This window comes from Sarcophilus harrisii, chromosome 2 (assembly GCF_902635505.1).
Source record: "Sarcophilus harrisii chromosome 2, mSarHar1.11, whole genome shotgun sequence".
NCBI classification, from domain to species: Eukaryota; Metazoa; Chordata; class Mammalia; order Dasyuromorphia; family Dasyuridae; genus Sarcophilus; species Sarcophilus harrisii.
In genome coordinates this window covers 356366154-356388729 of record NC_045427.1, presented here as the reverse complement: position 1 = coordinate 356388729, position 22576 = coordinate 356366154, and the positions used below count along the sequence as shown (strand labels likewise).

The window sequence follows — 22576 nt, the reverse complement described above, 5'->3', positions numbered from 1 at the left end:
CACATAAAGAGCTTAATCACCCACCATACAATGCCAACAACCTGCTGGAGTTCTGTGTTGTATTCTGTTTCTTGTCTCAAGTGACTCCCCTCTTCCTTTGATAAACTCAGTCCTCTCCTCTCTGATTTCTTTTTTCTTTTATAAATTTTCTTTTTTCCCCCCCCCCCCCCCCCCCCCCCGGGTCATACAGCCAGGAAGTATTAAGTGTCTGAGACCAGATTTGAACTCAGTCCTCCTGACTTCAGGGCTGGTACTCTATCCACTGTGCCACCTAGCTGCCCCTCTTTTTAAAATTTTTAATAGTATTTTATTTTCCCAATACATGTAAAGATAGTTTTCAATATTAATTTTTGTAAAACTCTGTGTTCCAGATTTTTCTCCCTCTCTCCTCCCTCTCATCTCCTCAAGCAATCTGACACAGGCTAAATTTGTGAAATTTTTTAAAACATATTTTCATATTTGTCATGCTGTATAAGAAAAATCAGACCAAAAGGGGGGAAAAAAACCACAAGAAAGAAAATCACAAACAAAAGATGAAAATACTAAGGTTTGGTCCATATTCAGTTTCCATAGTTCTGTCTCTGAATTCAAATGGTATTTTCCATTCCAAGTCTATTGAAACTGTTTGAAAAGACCCAAGTCCATCACAGTTGATCATCATATAACTTTGATGTTTCTGTGTACAATGTTCTCTTGGTTCTGCTCACTTCACTCAGCATCAGTTCATGTAAGTTTTTCCAGGCTTTTCTGAAATCAGTCTGCTCATCTAATTACTTTCATAAACCATAATTTGTTCAGTCATTCCCCAATAGGTGGGCATCCAACACAGTTTCCAGTTCCTTGCCATTACAAAATAAGCTGTTACAAATATTTTTGCACACATGGTTCCTTTTTCCTCTTTTATGATCTCTTTGGGATACAGACCCAGGAGTGAGACTGCTGGATCAAAGGGTATGCACATTTTGATACATCCCTTTGGCCATAGTTCCAAATTGCTCTCCAGAATTGTTGGATCCTGTCACAAGTCCACCAACAGTGTCCCACTTTCCCCATATCCCTTCCAACGTTTCATTATTTTCCTGTCATCTTAGGCAATCTGAGAGATGTAAAGTGGTACTTCAGAGTTGTTTTAATTTGCATTTTTCTAATCAATAGTGATTTAGAGCATTTTTTCCATATGATTAGAAATGATTTTAGTTTATTCATCTGTAAATTATCTGTTCATATCTTTTGACCATTTTTCAACTGGGGAATGACTTGTATTCTTAGAAATTTTGGAAATGAAGTCTTTATCAAAAACACTGGCTATAAAAAATTTTCCCCCAGTTTTCTGCTTTCCTTCTAATCTTGGCTATATTGGTTTTGTTGTACAAAACTTTTAAATTTAATGTAATCAAAAGTATTCATTTTGAATTTCATAATGTTCTCTAGTTCTTCTTTGGCCACAAATTTCTTCCTTCTCCAAAAATCTGACAGGTAAACTATCCCTCACTTCATAATTTCCTTATAGTATCACTCTCCTCTCTTTTTTGAAACATTCTCCATATACTTTGGGCTACTTTCCACCTTTATGTATTTTGGGAATACAAGTGGCCAGGCTAGGTTGATGCTTCTAGATTGTCATTGGCAGCAACAAACCTCTGCAATATTCCCCATTGCCCCTCAAGCACAGCTGCACATACCTTCACTGGTGTTTTTAGCCTTTAACATCTAGGAATATTGTTGAGGGGATTACCATTTAAATTAAGTTGGGCTAGATTAGTTCTGAAGTCTTTTCTAACTCAGAGATTCTATGACCATGCATTTCACAGCTGGTAAATCTTAGATAAAGCACTTGGATTGTTTCTTCATTTTGCAAATGACATTAATGCTAGCATCTACTCTTGCTGATTTATCCTGTTTATGTCCTATTTGTATTTACTTGGAGGAAGTTTTATTTGAGAAAGAAGAATAAAACAAATAAGATCAGGGGAAAATGGGACAGTTAGATGTCACAATGAATAGAGAACACTAGGTCTGAAATCAGGAAGGTTCAGTTGGGTAAGTTACTTAACGCTCTTTGCCTCAGTTTTCTCAGATGTAAATTGAGGTGGAGGAGTAAATGGCTAGCCACTCCAGTATCTCTGCCAAGAAAATCCCAAATGAGGTCATGAAGAGTCAGACATGGCTAAATAGCAACTACAATAAATATTTGTTCCTTTCCTTTGGAAAAACAAAAAACAACGGAGCAGCTAGATATTTTAAGCCCAGCGTACTGGGCTTGGAATCATCTTCCTGAATTCAAATTCAGCCTTAGACATGTACTAGTTGTGTGACCCTGAACAAGTCACTTAAGCCTGTTTGCTTCAGTTTCGTCGTCTGTGAAATGAGTTGGAGAAGAAAATGGCAAACCAAACAACAACACAACAACAAACATCCCAAATGGGGCCAAGAAGAGTTGAATATGATTAAATAATAAATCAATTATTAAAAGAGAAAGCTGGTAAAAAGACCTTAGATAGCATCTGGATAATTTCTTTATTTTCCAGATGATGTTAATGCTAGTGTTTTCTCTTTGTTGATTCATCTTGTATATGTCTTATTTGTATTTTCTTTTTGGTGTATTATTTCTCCCATGACTTTGAAAGTTCATTAAAAGCAGGGACTTTTCCCCCTTTTCTTTCTATCTCCATAACTGAACTTAGTATCTAGCTAGTTGGCACTTAAATACTATTGATTTGACCTGGTACTAAAAGAATCACTTGCCTTACAAATTAGTAAATGGCAGAAATGAGGCTTGATTTCAAGTTTTCCAATTTTTAATCCCCTGCTTTTTCTACTGTGTAGAGAGTATACTTCAGGCTCACTACCCCAGAGACAAGCTGACACATTTCCCACTTGGGTTATCAGAGGTACCCTTGAGGCGTGGGAGATATCTCAATATTATCTTATTGCCATTGGCTCAAGCCCTCATTTCAGGTGGGTTTTCCCCTCTCTGTTAGCCACCAGTCACTAGCACCTCAGTTCCGTTTGACTAATTAATATCTATTGGTGTCCTGCTCCAGTAGTGATAAAGAATGTGAAATTAGGGGCCAGGTGGAAGAATGCCTTATGCAGTCTTCAGATTTATTGATCAGAAAGTCAAATATATATATATAAATTCCAGTGCTTATAGAACCAATACATAATAAACACTGAGATGCAAATGGTTGGGCCTGGATTTTGGCCACTTTGACAGAAATGGTAAATAATTGTGATACACATCAGAGCAAAATTATCATACTAATACAAATACATTTCTCTCAAATGCCTTTGGTCTCCATTGTGAATTGCTTTTCCTGTTCAAAGGTATGTCTTTGATCCATTATATAGCCAAATTTGCATTTTGCTTCATGCAACCTTATCAATGTATTTAACAAGCCTGTCTCTACTACTGTTTATTGGAAGGGAAATTGGTGAGTCAAGTTACTATAAGTTTCAAAACCTGAAATGGACTTTTACTTCCTGGCCCTCTACAAATATCAATTAGTTTTTACAAAGAATATTTCCTTTTTTATTTTCAATAGTATTTTATTTTTCCAAATACATATAAAGATAGTTTTCAACATTCATTTTTGTAAAACTTTATGTGCCAAATTTTTCTCCTTCCCTTACCCTCCCCCATCAAGAGAGCAAGCAACCTGGTATAGATTAAATATGTGCAGTTCTCATATTTCCATATTTGTCACGTTGTACAAAAAAATCAAATCAAAAAGGGAAAAACACAACAAAGAAAAAAATAAGCAAATAAACAGTAACCAAAAAACTGTGGAAATACTATGTTTTAGTCTACATTCAGTCTCCATAGTTCTCTCTTTGGATGTGGATGCCATTTTCTGTCCCAAGGATATTGAAATGACCTTGAATCACTAGAAAGAGCTGAGTTTCATCACAGTTGATCATCACATAATCTTGTTACTGCGAATACTGTTCTTTTGGTTCTGCTCACTTCATTCAGCATTAGTTCATGTAAGTCAAAGGGATAAAGATTAGGCAGAATAGACATACAAACATTTCTCCCATATACTTTAGGGACACACTCTCCCCTGTACCACCTCAGCCATGGAAAGACTGGGCTCAAACTTAGAAGCTTCTACTTAGCATTGATCCTCCCAAATTCTCATCCACAGGCAGCATTATTGCCAGACAAATTTTAAATCTCAGCTAAGTCCTGAAGGTCATTCATTCCACAGGATAATGACTCTCCGTTGACTGCAGTTTTTCATCATGAAGTATACTTTCAGACCCCAGGAAGTTAATTTTGCCTGACTTTTGAAATGAACCGGGTCATAGCTTCTCCTTAATTTCCTTCTCTTAAAATGAAAGAACGAACTCTAAGGCAGAGAACAGAGGTCCAGAAGGCTCCAGGCCTCTCACCTGGAGCGTAGTTTCTTTCCAAATACAGTCCAATAGGAAGAAGTCGGTTAAAGAAAAGAGGTTGAGATCCAGATAAAAGGCAGAGCTCACTAATGCCTTTGGAAGGTCACCTCAGTTCTGCCTCTTCAGTCACAGCCAATGGCCAGGCCCCTATTCCCCATATCACCAGCAACCTGGAACCAGTTAAGAGTGCCCAGTGTCCAAGGCAGTTCATTATATGGTTCATTACAATTCTCCTAGAAACACGGTCCCTAACCTGTGGGATCACAAATCAGGAACTGCATCAGTGGCACTCTGACCTGCTCATAAGGGCTGGGCTCATTGACAAGTTCTATATTATTTGTGGTTGTTCCTCCATTAAGAGGCGATGTAGGAATTGGCTCTACCACTGTCTCTACCACTTAGTATTTTCAAAAGGTATATAGATACAGATGTGATTAATAGAATACAAATCCCTTAGAAGGTATTACTACAGGGGCAGCTGGGTGGTGCAATGGAGAGAGCACCAGCCCTGAAGTCAGGAGGACCTGAGTTCAAATGTGACCTCAGACACTTAACACTTCCTGGCTGTGTGACCCTGGCAAGTCACTTAACTCCAATTGCTCAGGAAAAAAAAAGGATTACTACATCCATAGTAACTTTTGGTTAAAAGTTTCTTGATCAAGAGGTATCACCAATAAATTCATGAAAGAGGCAGTATGATACAATGGAAAGTGTGCTGAAATTAGAGTTACAGGAGTAAGTCCAAGTGAGTTTTAATCCTAGCTCTCTCACTTATTTTGCACAAACCATTTAACATATCTGGGCCTTAGTTCAACCCTCTCTCCTTTTTATAAATCAAGAAACTATCTTGAAGAAAATGGGAAATTCTAAGAGGAAAGGGTTAAGGAGTACAGCCAAGAGGCCCACCAGTAGAAAGGCAGAAAAAGGCACTGCCATGTGTGAGGAGCAAAGATTTCCATTTGCTTGCACTGGAGTGTTAGAAAGGGGGTGTGTGACCTATAAAGAGTCTGGAAAGATAAATTGTGAAAGGGCTTTAAAAACTAAACAGAAGCTAGATATTATGCACTGACACGGTAAGAGCTGCATTTAAAGAAAATCCTTTCACCAGCTAATTGGAGGGTGGAAGAGACTGGGGAAAGATGAGGCCAGGAGACCAACTGAGGGCCCATTATAATCGTCCAGACAAGAGGTGATAACATGAGCTAAAGTGATTGCTGTGAAAGTAAGAGGAGTCATATGGGATAGTCATTAGAGAGATAGAAACTGCAACATTTGGCAACTGAATAATCTGTATATGTGGGGTGAGGGAGGGTGAAGGTGTTGATGATAACATGGGGTACTGGAAGAGTGGTGATACTTTTGCTTTTAAAAAAGACATTTGGTGGAGTGGGTTTGGGGGGAAAGACACTGAATTCAGCTTTGGATATGTTCAGTTTGAGTTGTCTCTGAGACAAGGCAGTTTGGTGGTATAGGACTTAAAACTCAGGAGAGAGAGAGAGTGTGATTGAATGTACAGGCCTGTGGAGTCATTTGCATTGAGAAAATAATTAAGTCTTGATTGCTGATAAAGTGTTGGGGGGGGGGAGGGAAAGAGGGAAAGGGAGGGAGGGAAGAAGAGACAGGGACAGGGACAGACGCAGGCAGATGGGGGGGTGGGGATGGAAGAGAATCTTTTCAGGAAAGGTGTTGTTTGCTCAACTCTCAAAGGCCCTAATGGTATAGCAGCTGCTTAAGGATCTCATTGTTTCTTCCCCTTCTAAACAACAAGGGGCCAGTGAACCTTAACAATAATGATCATTGATAGAAACTCAAAAGTTACTAAAGAAGATGGAAACAAGGTCAGGTAACAGGTAGAAAATATGGCATAGTTTTATAAAAGTAGTATCAAGATCGCTAAAGTTGGCAACAAGATTATGCCATAATCAATTCTGATGGATATGGCTCTCTTTAACAATGAGATGATTCAAACTAGTCCCTATTGCTTAGTGATGAAGAGAGCCATCTACACCCAGAGAGAGAACTGTGGGAACTGAGTGTGGTTCACAACATAGCATTCTCACTCTTTTTGTTGTTTGCTGCATTTTGTTTTGCTTCTCTCTCTCTCTCTCTCTCTCTCTCTCTCTCTCTCTCTCTCTCTCTCTCTTTTTGCTAGTTTGATTTGGTTTTTTTTGTGCAGCACAGTAATTGTATAAATATGTATACATATATTGGATTTAACATATATTTCTATCATGTTTAACATATATTGAACTACCTGCATTCTAGGGGAGGATGTGGGAGAAGAGGAAGAAAATTGAAACACAATGTTTTGCTAGGGCTAATGTTAAAGAATTGTCCATATGTTTTGAAAAATAAAAAGCTTTAATAAAGAAAAAAAATAGATCATTAAAATTCCAAATCTGTTATGGGCCAGAACTCTGAACTTGAAACAAGGATTCTTACAAGCTGCTAATTCAGTGGAATTGAGGAGACAATGGTTATCTAGTTTAGCATGGGTTCAGTATGATTGATTTAATCCTACAACAAATAATGGTTCCCTAGTGATATAATGATTGGTTTATACTCAATGAGCATATAAACTGGGAGCCTCAGCCAGGTTCATTCAGAACTAGGGAAGACAAGCAGACTGGAGGCTGAAGTATAAGCCCTTGGACTCAGATTCATTCATCCCCTCTCATACCCTGTGGTGGCAGGCCTGTCCTCCTGCATTTTCTCTACTGAAATGAAGGCTGCTCCAAGGCCTCCAAAAAACCACCAAGAACATTACAAGAATCACCTAATAGAAAATACAAATGGCTTTTTAAAAAACTATATCAAGGAAAAGAGCAGTAACAAAGAGAGAATATAGGTTAGGGAAGATGGGATACACTTAAGAGAAGACTGAAAGAAGACAGAGCTGCTTAATTCTCACTTTGTGTTTTCTCTGCCAAAAGGAATAACTTTTGGGTGGTAATGGATAAAAAGAAATGGCCAAAAGGGAGTTGATGCCGAAGGTAATTAATAAAGTAGTAAGAGAGAATGTAGCTGCTCTTAATGAGTTGAAGGTACCTGACTGAATTAGAGCAGAGTTGCTTAGGAAACCCAGGTAGAGGTGAGGAGAGAGAGGATTCTAGGAATAACATTTAGGACCAGGAAGCAGAGTACTATTGTTTTCTGTCAGACTACATATGGAATATTTTATTCACTTCTGGCACCACAGTTCAGAAAGGAAATTAATAAGGTTGAGAGCTCCTTAGGAAGGTAACAGTGGGAACCAAGGACTGAAGAAGTCTCCGGTGACCAGGAACTTGGGTGAGTATTGTTAATAGACAAATAAGGAACTTATTTTCTTAAAAACTAAATCAGAAATCTTTTTTTTTTTTTTTTGGCTAAAATGGGACAAATGCTAGCTAAAGACTCTTCATCCCCGCCCCCAACCCCACCCAAGAGTGGTGCTATGGAAAGCATGATTAAGCTGACAGAAATACATGGGTTACTTATAACTTGGGAACAGATAGCAAGATTTGTGGGTATATTAAACTGCATCTCCCCTTGGATCGTAGAGGAGGAGCAGATCTCTCGAGATAACTGGTCCCGGGTTGGACAAGAGATGTTCATACATTTCAGAGAATATGGTCCTCATTCAATTTCCATGGAGGCATTTTATTTATACAATGTATTTCAGTTAGCACTAAGAATCCCTAGAAGAAAGAAAAAACCCTTGGCTCCTTCCACTCCTCCTCAAATTAGCCATGATATTAAGGAGGAAGACAAGTGGGGGGAGATTGGGCTGGGTTCGAGACTCTGAGCTGCTGGTTGTGTGGCTGCTGGTCGAGCTAGCTTCTTGACTCAGCTGCACACATTGCTATCGCCGATTCTCTTCCACCTCCGATCCTTCTTCACTGAGAATAAAGACTGACGATTTTCCCCTAACCTGAATTCCTGTCTCGTGAAGAGAGAAGGCTATCATCAAGTATTTAAAGGATTATTTCATAGAAGAGAGAATAGTTTTGATTTTTTTTTTAATGGCCTGGAGAAAAAAACTAAGAGCAATAGGTGCAAGCACCAAAGAAGCAAATATAGACTTGAAATGAGGAAAAACCATTCAGCAATTAGAGTGGTTCAAAAGTAGAATGAGCTCAAGGGTATGTTGGTAAATACTTAACAACCAGTTCTTCAGCAAAAAATAAATGCACAACACATTTTTAAAGTTTAATCTAAATTATCAACATTTCTCACATTACTTTCTCCAAAACAATAAAGTAGATTTCTGAGATGTGAATGCTCACACTGAATTTAATGGTTTTCAGGTACCTGTATCTTTAGCATCTTTAGCATATTATTCAATGGACCCCCTCAAGAAAGACTAGGTTCCTCTTCCATGGAAGGGAATACATTAAAGAAAACTTTTTTTTTCATTTAATTTTTAGGTTTTTCTCAATTACATGGAAAACAAAAAATGTAATATTTTTTGTTAAGTTCCAAATTCTCTCCTGCCTATCCCCCTTCCTTGAGAAGGCAAGTAATTTGATGTAGATTATGCCTGTATTACTTCTATATTAGCCATATTACAAAATAAGATACAGACCAAAAGAAGAAAGTAAATTTTAAAAATGTTTCAATCTGCATTCAGACTCCACCATCTACCTCATCAGAAAAAAACTAATGATTTTCATCATAAATTCTAAGGTATTGTCTTGGATTATTCTATTACTAAGAATTAAGTCATTTACAATCGATCATCCTTACAATATTGCTGTTCTTATGTATAATGTTCTCTTGATTCTGTTTGCTTTACTTTGTAACAGTTCATGTTAAGTCTTTTCAGGTTTTTTCTGAAAGCATCCTGCTTGTCATTTCTTATGGCACAATAGTATTCCATTACAATCAAATACCACAATTTGTTCAGCCTCCCCCCACACAACTGATGAGCATCCCCTCAATTTCCAGTTCTTTGCCTCCACAAAAAGAGCTACTACTCATGCTTTTGTATAATTATTTTATTTTCTTTTTCCTTCAATCTCTTTGGGACATGTACCTTGTACATGGTACCTAGTAGTGGTTTTATTGGATCAAAGTGTATGCAGTTTTACAGCCCTTTCCATGTTGCTCTCCAAGATGTTTAGATCAGTTTACTCCTCTAATATTTCCATATCCCTTCCAACATTGTCATTTGCTTATTGTCATATTAGCCAATCTGATAGGTATGAGATGGTGTCTGAGTAAGCAACTTTTTTTTTTTTAATTATTGATGACAGATTTATGCATCCCCTTAATTTCCATAGATAAACATTGCCAAACCTCCACCAAGATCAAATCCTCTCTTGTAAATAAGACAAAATAGTTAAGCAAAACCCAGTAACCATGTCTGATATATTCAACTTTCTCCTCCTGCAGGTTTCCACCTCAAGAAGCAGCATTTTTCACTATTTGTTCTCTTAAATTCCAAAAGATTTGCTCACTGCCATCTTTAACCTGGTTTCCACTAGGAGCATATGTTCATTGGGAACTTAGAGATCATCCAGTTCAAACTAATCCTTTACAGACAAGGAAACTGAGACCTAGAGAGATGAGGTGACCAGCCCAAGGCCACACAGATGAATAAATACTTGAGCTGGGCTTTAAATCTGGGGGAGGGTTGTTTGTTTTTGTTTGTTTATTTTTACTCCAAATGTAGTACTCCACTAGCCTAAACTTTCCTTTTGAGAGTAGAGAATATTTTGGTTTTGGTTTTGCATCCCTAGCACCAAGGACAGTGCTTTGCATGGTAATCATGCTCACTAAGTCTGTTGGATTGGCTTGAGTTTTCTGTTTCATAACTCTCCCTTCTCAATCATAGAATTTCAAAGCTAGAAAGAATTTTTGAAACCATCTGTTCCACTCCACTTATTATATAGATGAGGAAAATTGGGGCCCAAGGGGAGAGAAATTACTGATCAAAATCATATGGCAAGGGAGTAACAGAGCAGGGATTTGGTCTCCTGATTTCTAAGACCAGTATTCTTGCTAATAGACCAGGTAATATTTTTGTTTGACTTGGGAGAAGTAGCTTACATGTGTCCAGGATGAATGTTTGTTTGTTTTATATTTTTAAGCATTCTTTTTTTTAAAAAATGTGTTTCAAATGTTTTTCTTCCTCTTAACTCCTTCTTATCCAATTGAAAAGTCAAGCACTATGATACTCATTATACATGTCAAATCATGCAAAAAATTCTGTATTAAATATGTAACTCCCAAAAGGGGGAACAAAAAGTAAAATGAAAATGATATACTTCAATCTGCATTCAAAATTCACCAGTTTTCTCTTCTGGACATGGATGGCATTTCTCATCATGGCTCCTTCAGAATTGTCTTGGATTATTATATTGATTGGAGCATCAAAGCCTTTTGTAGTTGATCATTGTTACAATATTGCTGTTACTGTGACCAATGTCCTCCTTGTTCTACTTTGCTTCAGTTCATATAAGTCTCAGGAGGTATGTTTGTTGGGAAGATTATTCCTGACTGGAGATCAGGATGGAGGAAAGGGTCTCTTGGGAGCATTTGTGGTACAATGGAAAGAACACTGAAATCAGTGATTTCACATTCCTACTTATTATCACCTGTGTTCTTTAGGAAAGTTTTTAATTTCTCTGGGCTTTGATTTCCTCATCTTTACAGTGAACACAATTGGATTAGACAGCCTCTGAGATTTCTTAACACTGTTGCTAATGATTGCCATTCTGAAGCTTCTAGCTGGAGTTTCTTCCAGGAGAAATTACTTCTTTAAAAGGCCAGAATGAATATTTTTCCACTCTCAGAGATGCTCTGTAATTAATTGGCTTTTTCTTAGAGCTTAATAAACCCTGGGAGGGCCCTGTATTATCATAGCTCATAATGTTCACATATGAGCTTGGGCAGCTGACTTTGTTTATTATTCCATGATAAATGTGGAGACATATTCCCAAGATCCTGCTTTATTTCCAAGGGCATGGAAGATCTTTGAATGGTCTCTTGGGAATACTGTGAAGAATTGAGCTTTTTTATTTTTATACCATCTCTTGACTGGTTCAAAAATGTGCTATTCTCCCCACTCCTTGTCTTTTCTTCCACTCGGATCTTTCCTCCAAATGGCCCTCTGAGGGACTGACTTCAGAATAAAGCAATTAGCCAACAAACATTTATTACAAGCTTCCTATGTTCCAATCACTGTTCTAAGCACTGGCGATACAAAGAAAGGAAACAATAGTGCCTGCCTTCAAAAAGTTTATAGTCTAATGGGAGAAAAATCTATAAATAATTAGTTACATGTAAGATCTACATAGAATAAATGAAAGGCAGTCTGAGAGAGGAAGGTGCTAGCAGTTGGAGAAAGGGCTTGCAGTTGGAGAAAGGGCTTGCAGTAGAAAGTGGGCTTTAAGCTGAATCTTGAAGAAAACCAGGAAAACAAGAGGCAGAGGAAAGAGAGCATGCAGAGTCAGGTGAAGAAGCAGAGGAGATGAGGTGTCATGTATAAAAAATGAGGTCAGTCTTGTTGTCTTGTGACAACAAGGACAGGCTGTGGACTGTCCTTGAGATTTTCTTGGCAAAAATTCTAGAGTGATCTGCCATTTTCTTCTCCAGTGAATTAAGGCAAATATACATTAAGTGACTTGCCCAGAGTCACAGAGGTAGGAAGTGTCTGAGGTCAGATTTCAACTGTTCCTGACTCTCAGGCTCAGCACTCTATCCATCTAACTGCCTGAAGTCAGTATAACTGGATTATAAAGTTCACAAAAGGAAGTCAGTATAAGAGGACACAAGTGGTAGGAAGGAGTCAGGTTATAAAGGGCTTTAAATGCCAAACATAGTGTTTTATATTATCCCGGACGTAATAGGGAGCCACTGGAGTTCATTGAGTGGTGAAGTAACATGGTCAGGTCTGAATTTTAGAAAAATGACTTCAACAGTTATGTTAAGGATGGATTAGAGAGCCAGGAGGTTGGAGGCAGGGAGACCAGGCAGGAGGCTATTGCAATAGTCCAGGTGGGAGGTGATGAAGACCTGAACTAGAGTGGAGGAGAGCAGAGGTTGTTTAGGAGAAATATCATAAAACAATAAAATTTAGTAACTGATTGACTATGTAGAATAAGTGAGAGTGAGGAATCGGAGATAGTTCAAAGTTGGGAACTAAAATTAACTAGAAAGATGATGGTGCTCTTAACTATACTAATGAAGATCAAGGGAGGAGGGGTAAAGACAAAGTTGGCTCTACCACTAACTTTCTCATCTTTTCCTATTTGGCTCTCAATTTTCTCATCTGAAAAATGGGAATGGCAATTTCCCTCCCTGCTTCTCCTCTCAGGGCTGCTGAGATCTTTTAAAACAGTAGGTGAATAATAAATGTTGGAAGGAAGGAAGTAATCAATCAGTAAGCATTTATTAAATGCCTACTATGTGCCCACCAGATACCATGCTAGACAGCTAGATTACATGCAAAAACTAAACCTTGAGTTTTAGTTGATCTCAACTAAAACCTCAAGGAATTTACAATTTATTGAAAAGGTCCTTAATTTTTTTGTGACATAATAATGGTTAGCATTTATATAGTGCTTTATGTTGGAAAGGTATTTTACAAATGTTACCTTACTTAATCTTCACAGCCATCCTCTGAGCAAGATATTATTTTAATCCCTATTTTACAGTTGAGAAAACTGGAACCTACAGAGCTTAAGTGACTTGCCCAAGATCACACAGCTAGTAAGTGTCTGAATCTAAATTTGAACTCAAATCTCCTTGCTTCTGTGCCCCAGCATTTTCTCCTTCCCTATGCCACTCTAACTTGCCTTATGGACCCTTTGGCAATATAACAAAATAACGAAACTATAGAGCCCTTCTCAGAAAAAAATTTCAAGCACATGAAATAAAAATATGGGATTAAGAAAGGAACAAATTCTAAATTCTATTAAAATATGGAGATCAAAAATATTTTTTAAAATAAGTCAAAGGATTCCAGCTTAAGAGCTCCTGAATTCTATGAGAAAAATAGAAAAGTATCACCAGTTCTAACTAACTCCCAATCCAGCACCCTGTTTACTCTATTTTACTGCCTCACTAATCCTAGTTATTATTAAGAGTGGCAATAATAATCATAGTTATTATTATTCCCATGGTGGCTATTTATTTGATACCTAGGACATTTTAGAAGAGCCTTGTGAGCCTTTGGGATGCCTTGTGGAGCAGGAAAGTTGCTAAAGATCGACAGATTCCTGCTTCTCCTATGCTTCTCTTCTTTAGGCCTTCCCCCTTTCTCTCTCCAGGACTCCAAATAATACCCTGATCAGGAGCATTGATTGCTATTTTAGAGGAGGAAGCCAGATCTTGAATGAAGCCCTAATGATGGAAGTTCTGGTACCTGAGCAAATTTGTGGAGAGGGTATTTGGGACTTTTTAAAGCTTCCTTAGGAGGAATGCCCACTTATTCTGTTGACCCAAGAATGAGAGAGGATAGGAGGACAAATGAGGGAATTGAATAGAATCGAAGGACCCAAGAAATTGAGCATTGGAGGGGCCCAATTGACCATTTAATCCAACCCATATCCAAAAGTCAGGACCACTCGAATATTGCCACCAAGTGGCTGCCTATTCTCTGCTTAAAAACTTCCAAAGAAAGGGAACCTGAAAGCTCTATGGGAAGCCTATTCTTTGGGCTAGTGTCCAGAGCAGGACTCTGAATAAGGATGCTGGGTCCAACCTCTCTCTGAGTAGGTGGGTGGCAGAAAGGAGTACAATGTCTGGGAAGGGAGGTGACTATGCTCTCTCCACAGGTTTCCTCTTCCAACGGGAGACAGTTACCATGGTAACCTCTGAAAAGGCAGCAGGAAGCTCCTAGAGGAAAAGAAGCTTGTAGATGGCAGGGGGAGTAGGGTGGGAAGAAGAGTGAGGGTTATATGGGGGGAGGGATCTGTATGGGAGTGAAGGGACAAAGTCTTCTTCACCTACCTGAAGCATGACTGGGTACTTGGCAAATGGGAAAGAGCTCCCTAAGGTAGGACAGGTAGAAATATATAGGTAAGGGGGAGGGAGAGGAGACAGAATGAGACAGGGAGAGAGACAGAATGAGACAGGGAGGGGGAGAGAGAGATATAATGAGAAGGGGGAGAGAGGGGAAGGGAAAAAGGGAAAGAGAGAAGAGGAGGGAGAGGGAGAGAGAATGAGACGGGGAGCGAGAGAGACACGAGAGGGAGAAAAAAGACAGGGGGAGAGGAGGGAGAAAGGGAGAGACAATAAGAGTGACAGAATGAGAGACAGAGAATGAAACAGTGAGAGAGATCAAATGAGAGAGAATAAGAGAGAGAATTAGAGAGGGAGAGGTGAGAGTACAGGATGGAGAGAGGAGACAGAGAGACTGGGAGCAGCAATAAATATCCCACTAGATGCAGACACATGGGTACAGATGGGCAGGCAGAGAAAGAGAAATAAAGACAAGAAGAGAAGCAGGAACATATTAACAGGGAAAGAAGCTATCCAAGACAAAGACAGAAAGGGAGAGAGACTAACAGAGTGGGCAGACAAAAAACAATATAGGAGGAGGGGAGAAGAGGAAGTAGGGAGAAAGGAAAAAGGAAACAAGACAGAAAGAGGGAGCAGTGGACTTAGGAGAGCTCTGTAGAGAGGTGAGGCTGGGGAGAGATGAATGAGCCTGGAGCCAAACAGGCTCCCATTCTGTGTGAAGCCTCAGTGGGGTGACAGGGCCCCAAGTCCAAGCTGGGGAAGGGAGGGGAGGCAGAGAGCCAGAGGCACAACCCCTGGTCTTCCCCTCCCTCTGGTGCTCTTCCTTCTTGCAGGAGGGAATGCGCATTTAGAACCCTGGCTGGCTTCCCTTTGATTGGACTCCTTCCCACAATCTTGGTCACTGCGGGCACAGACTGAAATTTGGAAGCTGCAGAGCTAGCCAGTGGGGGGTGAGGGGTAGCAGGGACAGGATGACCTACACACACACACACACACACACACACACACACACACACACACACACACACACACACACACACACCCTCTGCATGACTGCCGGGCTCTCATAGCCCGGATCAGGTAGAGAGGGTTTCTCTGGAGAAATCAGAGTAAATGAATGACCCACAGCTGCAGGGGGTCCTTCCCTCACACTCTTCCTCAGGAAGAGAGGCTGTTCCAGCGTCTGTCTGGATCCTGCATTCAGGAACCTCCTCAACTCTCTAGTGGTGTCTCGGGATAGACATCTGCCTCTCTGTCTATCTCCCTAATGTTTAATCTATCAAGTCAATTGACTAGCATTTATTAAATGCCTACTATGTACCTGTCCCTGTGCTGGGTGCTAGGGATATAAAGGTAATAAATGAAACAGTTCCTTCCCTCTGGAGGTTTACCTTATATAGAGGCAGAAAAACTTTATAAAGATAAATACATAGAGAATAGAGAAGGTAGTTTTCAGGGTGGGATACTAGTAGCTGGGAGGAACAGGAAAAGCCTCATGGAAGGTCTGATCCTTGAATTGAACTTTGAAGGAAACTAGAGATTCTAAGAAGTGGAGGTGAGGGGACAAACAGGGCAATGTCTCAGGCAGGAAAAGGGATGTTACATGCAAAAAACAACAAGAAAGTCAGTTTGACTGGGTTGAAGAGTGGGACTTGTGAATAAGACATGGAAAGCTGGAGCCAAGTTGTGAAGAGCCTTCTATGCCAAATAGAAATTTATTTTTGAAAAAAAAAAAAAATAAATAAATAAAAATAACAAAAATAAATAAAAATAAATAAAATAAAAAAAACAAAAAAACAAAAAAAAATAAAAAATAAAATAAAATAAACAAAAAAAAATTAAAAAAAAAAAAAGAAATTTATTTTTGATCCTAGAAATAATGAGACCCAATAGATTTTGTTGAACCAGGGCGTGACCTGTTCAGTCATGTATTTTAGGAGTACCATTGCCAATTTGGTTGTGTGGGAGGCTGTGCCTTAGAGCCTGTTTCTTTGATGATGATGATGATGATGGTGATGGTGATAATGTATAATAATAATAATTCCTATTTAATAAAGATTTGGATCCTTTATGTTTTAAAATGACCGTTAGGTGGCACAGTGGATACAATGCTGGGTCTGGAGTCAGGAAGACTCATTTTCCTGAATTCAAATTTAGCCTCAGACATGTACTAGCTCTTGTGAATCTGGATAAGTCATTTAACCTTCTTTACCTCAGTTTCCTCATCTGTAAAATTATCTGGAAGAGGAAATGTCAAAGCATTTCAAGAAAAACCCAAATAGGGTCATGAAGCGTCATTCTAAAATGACTAAGTAACAATAAATGTTTTAAAATGCATGCTATACTGATACCTGGAAACAAAACAAAACAAAACCTGGATACCTACAACACTTTGAATGAACTTCTGAAAGATTTACTGGAGGATATGAAAAAGAAGGGCACAGAGTAACAAGACCTGGGTGAGTTGGGATCTGTACTGTTGGAGAGAATTCCCATATGAAAGAAATTATAGATACAGGGAAATATTTCAGGTTTATAAGGCATTTTCATCATAACAATTCTCCAAGTAAGAAAGTAGAAGATTAATTCCCATGGTATAGTTTGGAAAACAGAATCTCAGGCAAGAAAATGTCTGAGCCAGGACTGAAACTCTGGGTTTCTATCTCTGAAAGCAGCTAATGCTAGAGAGCAGAATCAATCTGCTTAACTGAGCTTTATAAAGAGCTAGGTAAATTTCCACTAGGAAATCATACTTGTTTGAAATTCAGAAAATCTAAGACCGATTCCCTAAGAGTCCCTGATACTAGCCATGTGATCTTATGCAAGTCATTTTGCTTCTCTTGGTCTTGGTTTCCTCATCTATAAAATAAGGCTAATAATACTTGTCCAACCTATCTCTTTATAAAAGTGTGTTCTATTGTTATTATCCCCTGGAGGACCTTGTATATATTAACATAATAAAATTGTGTTTTATTATTTGAATTGTTGAATTGAAGGACATTGGATTGGGAGCCAAATACTAACTCTGCCACTTTTATCTGTATTGCCATGGGTAAATTTATTCACTGCCTCGTGCCTCAGTTTCCCCATCTGTAAAATGATAGTTTGGACTCAGTGGCCTCTCAGATCCCTTCCAACTGCAGAAGTATGGTCTCTCTTTAACGTAATTCCTCTTAATTTGTCTTTGGCTACCACCAAGCAAAGTGCCTGGCACGTATTTATGTGCATTTAATTAATGTTTGGTGACTGATTGCTTTAGTAACAAAGCTTGGGGCTCTGTCCCTGCCATATTACCATATTATGGGTCTTTATCAGAGTCTTAGCTACAAACTGGCTGATAGGCAGGAAACTTGATCTATTATCCTACTCAATCACCGATTTTCTGCAACCTTCCAAAAATCCCTTCCCCTCCATACACGCCTCAGTTTCTTCATTTGTAAAACAAAGGGTTTAGACAAGATGATCTCTAAATGATTGCCTCTATCTCTAAATCCTGTAATCCAGTGATCTTCTGGGTAAAGGAATTTAGCCACCATGCTGGATTTGCTCCGTGGAAGGTGCTTTAGCTGACTGCTGCCATCTGCTGACCAGAAACCCTTTTATGCCTTTTGGAATGTAAAACTGCAGAGAAAACGCTTGGAAGCCATCCCTTGCTCCCAGCAGCATCTTGCACCTGCTCTCTACACCCTCCCCATGGCAAGTGAAGGTTCTAGGCTTTCCAGCTTCCTATCTTGATTCCCCTCACCTCTTACCACTCAGGAAATTCTTCCTTAGGTCTCAGGGCAGCTTTGCATGAGTGAGGAATAGTGGAAGGGTAATGGAACCTTCCTTCTCCCTGCAGCAGGCTAAAGGGAGCATTCCGGTGAGTGACAAGGCTAGTCTTTAGGGGACTTTTTCTCATTCCCCAAACCCCGCGTTCTTCATGTTCATGGAAGCATCACTTGTCGGGCGAGTGGCAGCCCCATTTGTCCAGAAATACAAGTTAAAGACCCCATGGAGAATGACAAAGATAATAGCAGCTCCCATTTCTGTGTAAGTTTAAAGAAAGGTTTTCAGGCAAGTCTTGGGACAGCCCCGTTGAGGCAAGTGGTGCAAAGATGATTATTTTATAAATGAGGAAACTTGGGCTCAGAAAGTTGAAATAAATTGCCCAAACTCCCAAAGCTAGTAAGTATTGGTCTGGGAAACAAACCCAGGGCTCCTGACTCTAGCCCTCTTTCCCATGATACCACAAAGGCCTTATAATAATATCTAATATTTATTTAACATTTGCTATATTCCAGGCACCTTTTTAAAGTGATTTACAATTATTATATCATATGATCTTCAAAACAACCCTGGGAAGTACTATTATTATCCCCAATTTACAGATGAGGAACCTGAGGCTAAGTGCTCAAGGTTACACAGTAAAAGTCAGAGGCTGGATTTGAACTTGGGTCCTCCAGACTCTACATTTGGTTAGTTGTTGTCCTTCGTCCTCAAAGAGGGCCAAAATCATTATGTTAGAGTCAAGGTATGATATGTCTGACTGTGGCTGATCAGACCAATACAAGCTCTGAATGCTCTGCCACAGGTCGGACACAAATAGTCCATATGAACATTTGGGGTAGCTTCTCTAATTTTGTGCATCTCATGGTTGTTTTGGGGCTAATTCAATTCTGTTTTGTTCATAGAGCACAGCACCTCCTCTGATGAGGGCACACTATGCTGGGCAATCCTGTGCCAGTGTCTCCCATGTCATATAATCGATTTTTAAATGGAAACCTCATGCATCCTCACTTTAAACCTGTAGCCTACCACCTCTCTGTAGAGATGAAAGAAATACATTTCTTCATTAGACCTCTATAGTGAAGATTGCTCAGTGCATTGCCTTGATTAGTGTTTAATGTTTAGTTAGTAAAATATAATAGTTTAGTTTTAGTGTTTTAGTGTTTAGTATTTTAGTTTAGTTTTTCTTCATTTTTTTGAAGTTCTTATGCATACTGTGGTTATACTTTGTTCTATGTTTCTCTGAATTCCTCATATTTGTTTTCTATATGAAAAATGATTTACAATTTTTTTTAACAATTTGTTTCTTATATAGAACAAGGGTGTTTGATTAAATTTATATACCATAATTTGTTGATGGGTACCCTCTTGAGTTTTTTTTTTTTTTTTTTTGCTGTCACAAAAAGTGCTGCATTGACTATTGAACACATGTCAATGTGGGATCTTTCTATTTTTAACCTCCTTAAAGAGTATGGAACCAGTGGTAGAAGTATAGGATCAAAGGGTATGAAGAGTTTAGAGATTTTTCTTAAAGAATTCAAAATTGTTTTTTAGAAAGGCTAGACCAAGTTACATGTCGACCAACAGTGTATTAGTATGTTTATATGCCCACAGTCCCTCCAACTTTCATTACTCCCATCTTTCATCATCTTTTCCAAAAGTTCTGAGATGTTTTAATTTGTATTTCTCTTATCAAATGAGATAACATAAAAAAACAAAAAAGGAACAATATACAAAACATGTCTTACAGTGCAAGTCTCACAGTGTTATATGAATGCTATCTATTATTACTATTAGTGATTTGGAGCATTTAAAAGTATGTTTGTTCAATGAAATGAACAATTGTTGATCATTGGAACTGGCCTGAATCATCCCATTAAACAATCATATTTTCAAATACTCCAAGAAAAATCACAATGTTCAATTCTGTTGGATGTGGCACTTCTCAACAATGAGAAGATTCAGGCCAGTTCCAATGATCTTGTGATGAAGAGAGCCATCTATACCCAGAGAGAGGACTGTGGGAATTGAGTGTGGGTCACAAAATAGCATTCTCACTCTTTTTGTTTTTGTTTGCTTGCATTTTGTTTTCTTTCTCATTTTTTTTCTGATTTGATTTTTCTTTTGCAGAAAGATAATTATATAAATATATATGCATATATTGGATTTAGCATATATTTTACCATGTTTAACATATATTGGATTACTTGCCATCTAGGGGAGGGGTAGGGGAGGAAAAATGAAACACAAGGTTTTGCAAGGGTTAATGTTGAAAAATTATCCATGCATATGTTTTGAAAATAAAAAAGCTTTAATTAAAAAAAAAAAAAGTATGGTTGTTGATTATTTGTATTTTTTTCCCTTCTTGTTTCTTCCAGCACCTCCCTCTGGATGGAGAGTTTATCTTGGCTCCTGGTGCCGGTTTTGCTGCATTTGATGGTGCCTCTGATCCCAGTTCAGATTCAGGTTGTGTATAACAAGACTTGATCAAAATAGGGACCAGGATCTTTTCTCCTAGAGAATGCTGAGGTCTCCCTATAGAAAAACCATATCTTCTTCAGATCAGGGGCTCCCAGAAGATGGGATTTTGTCCTTATTTTTTTCTTCTCCCTCCTCCATAATATCTAGAATATACATCAAATAATCTGAGTATCCCACTCTCTGTCCCTTTATTCAGCCTATCCCCCAGACCTAGAATCTTTTCCTTCTTTCACTTCACTTTTGGGAATATCTAGTTTCCTTCAGTGCTCACATCAAGCACCACCTTCTATGTGAAGCTTTTTCTTTTATTTTTTTTTTAATTTTTTGTACCTTTTTTTTGAGAACTGATTTTTTATATTACCCCTCCTCCCTCTTCCATGTCATCCATTATAAGAAGAAGAAACGAGAAGGAAGTTAAGCATAACTAAGCAATACATTAACCCAGGCCATCATATGCAATTTTCCTTACCCATAGGCTCCATTGTCTGCAAAAAAGGGAATAGAGCAGTTGCCATATATTCTCATACCTCTTCTTTAGGGTTTTTTGTCACGATTCAGTTTTCATTTTTGTTGTTGCTTCCCCCCCTCAATTTACCTTCGTGTAATCATTGTTTTCCTGATTCTGATGACTTTCCTTTGCATCAGTTCATGTCTTTCAGTGCTTCTCTGTATTCATAGTCTAGTAGCACAGTCATATTTGCTACATTCATATGCCATAGTTTGTTTCCCTTTTCCCCATATCCCAGTGTGTGGTTATCTGCCTTGTTTCCAATTCTTTCTTACAATAAAAAGTGCTGTTATAGATATTCTGGAAGTATTTCAGTATAAATGAAGCCTTTCCTTTTGTCTTTAGTTGCTTTCTCAGCATAAATACAAATGGAATTCCACAATATTTGGACCAATTTATAGCTTCATCAGCATTATATCAGTGTACCTATAATCATGAAACATGCCCCTAATTGCTACTACTTTCCTCCTCTCCCCCATAAAATTAGCCACATATTTTTATATACTTATAGATTTCTTGCACATTGCCTTTCCCAATATAATGTAATCTCCTTGAAGGCAGGAATGGATTGGTTTTGAATCACCAGACCCCAGCCTGCTTGCATGTGGTAAGCACTTAGAAATTGCTTGTCGATTGACTGATTGATAGTGGCCCTCAGTTAGGTTTATTCACTGACTTATTTAGTATCATGGAGCGCCAGGACAACACTCATGTTTCAGTCCCAGGGCTCTGACTTAGCCCACATTGACAGTACTGTCCTTGCCCTTCTTTCTTAGATCACAACATCCACTTCCTAAATGCTGATCGGTACAGCTGGTATGACCCCTCCTTGTGGCGTACAATCCAAGAAGACAATGACCACCTATTTTCTGTGGATACTGAACTTATCCCCTGTCGCCAGGATGATGTCATCTTCCCACCAGAAACCTCCTTCCGTGTGGACTTGGGGGCTGGTGGCCGGACCATCAGCCTCCACAGTATATCCATCCTGGGCCAGGTGAGTGCGGGGTTTTGCTCCAAGGCAGTACAGTATACAAACCAGAGATCTAGATCTGTTTCCCTTCCTTGGGTGGGGAAAACTTGAGTCATTTTCCCCTATCGAAAGATCATCCACAATGCATCCTTCACTAGGGTAACAAAAAAATTAGTGTAGAGAAGTCTAAATTGGTAGTCGAGAAATAAATATTTCAGTCCTGACTGCTTTTGACTAGCATGATCTTTTATTAGCATCCCTTACTAATGGGAAATATAATTTTTTCCTACTAGAAAGAGGGTTTGGAAGATAATGAGAGGAGGCTATACACTGAGGGAGGGAAGAGGAAGGAAAGCCTGGGAATTTGGGAGCTCCTTAAGGAGGGCCTAGAAGTACAAGCATGAACCCTCTTCAGTGAATGAAGCTCCCTGCTACACTGAACTGAATGTAACCAAAAGCAGTTGGAGCCTTTTTGGGTCTGCAGGAATTTTGCTATT

The 22576-nt window shown here is 38.8% G+C and overlaps 1 protein-coding gene across 1 annotated transcript in view; it reads left to right on the top strand.

Annotated features, from left to right (window-relative positions):
* Window positions 1-22576, top strand: part of AMN (amnion associated transmembrane protein) — a 78495-nt gene that overhangs the window by 39784 nt on the left and 16135 nt on the right. Inside the window, exons 4-5 of the mRNA XM_031953206.1 lie at window positions 20496-20583; window positions 21883-22103. Coding sequence (XP_031809066.1) covers window positions 20496-20583; window positions 21883-22103 — 309 coding nt within the window. The remainder of the gene's footprint in view (window positions 1-20495; window positions 20584-21882; window positions 22104-22576) is intronic.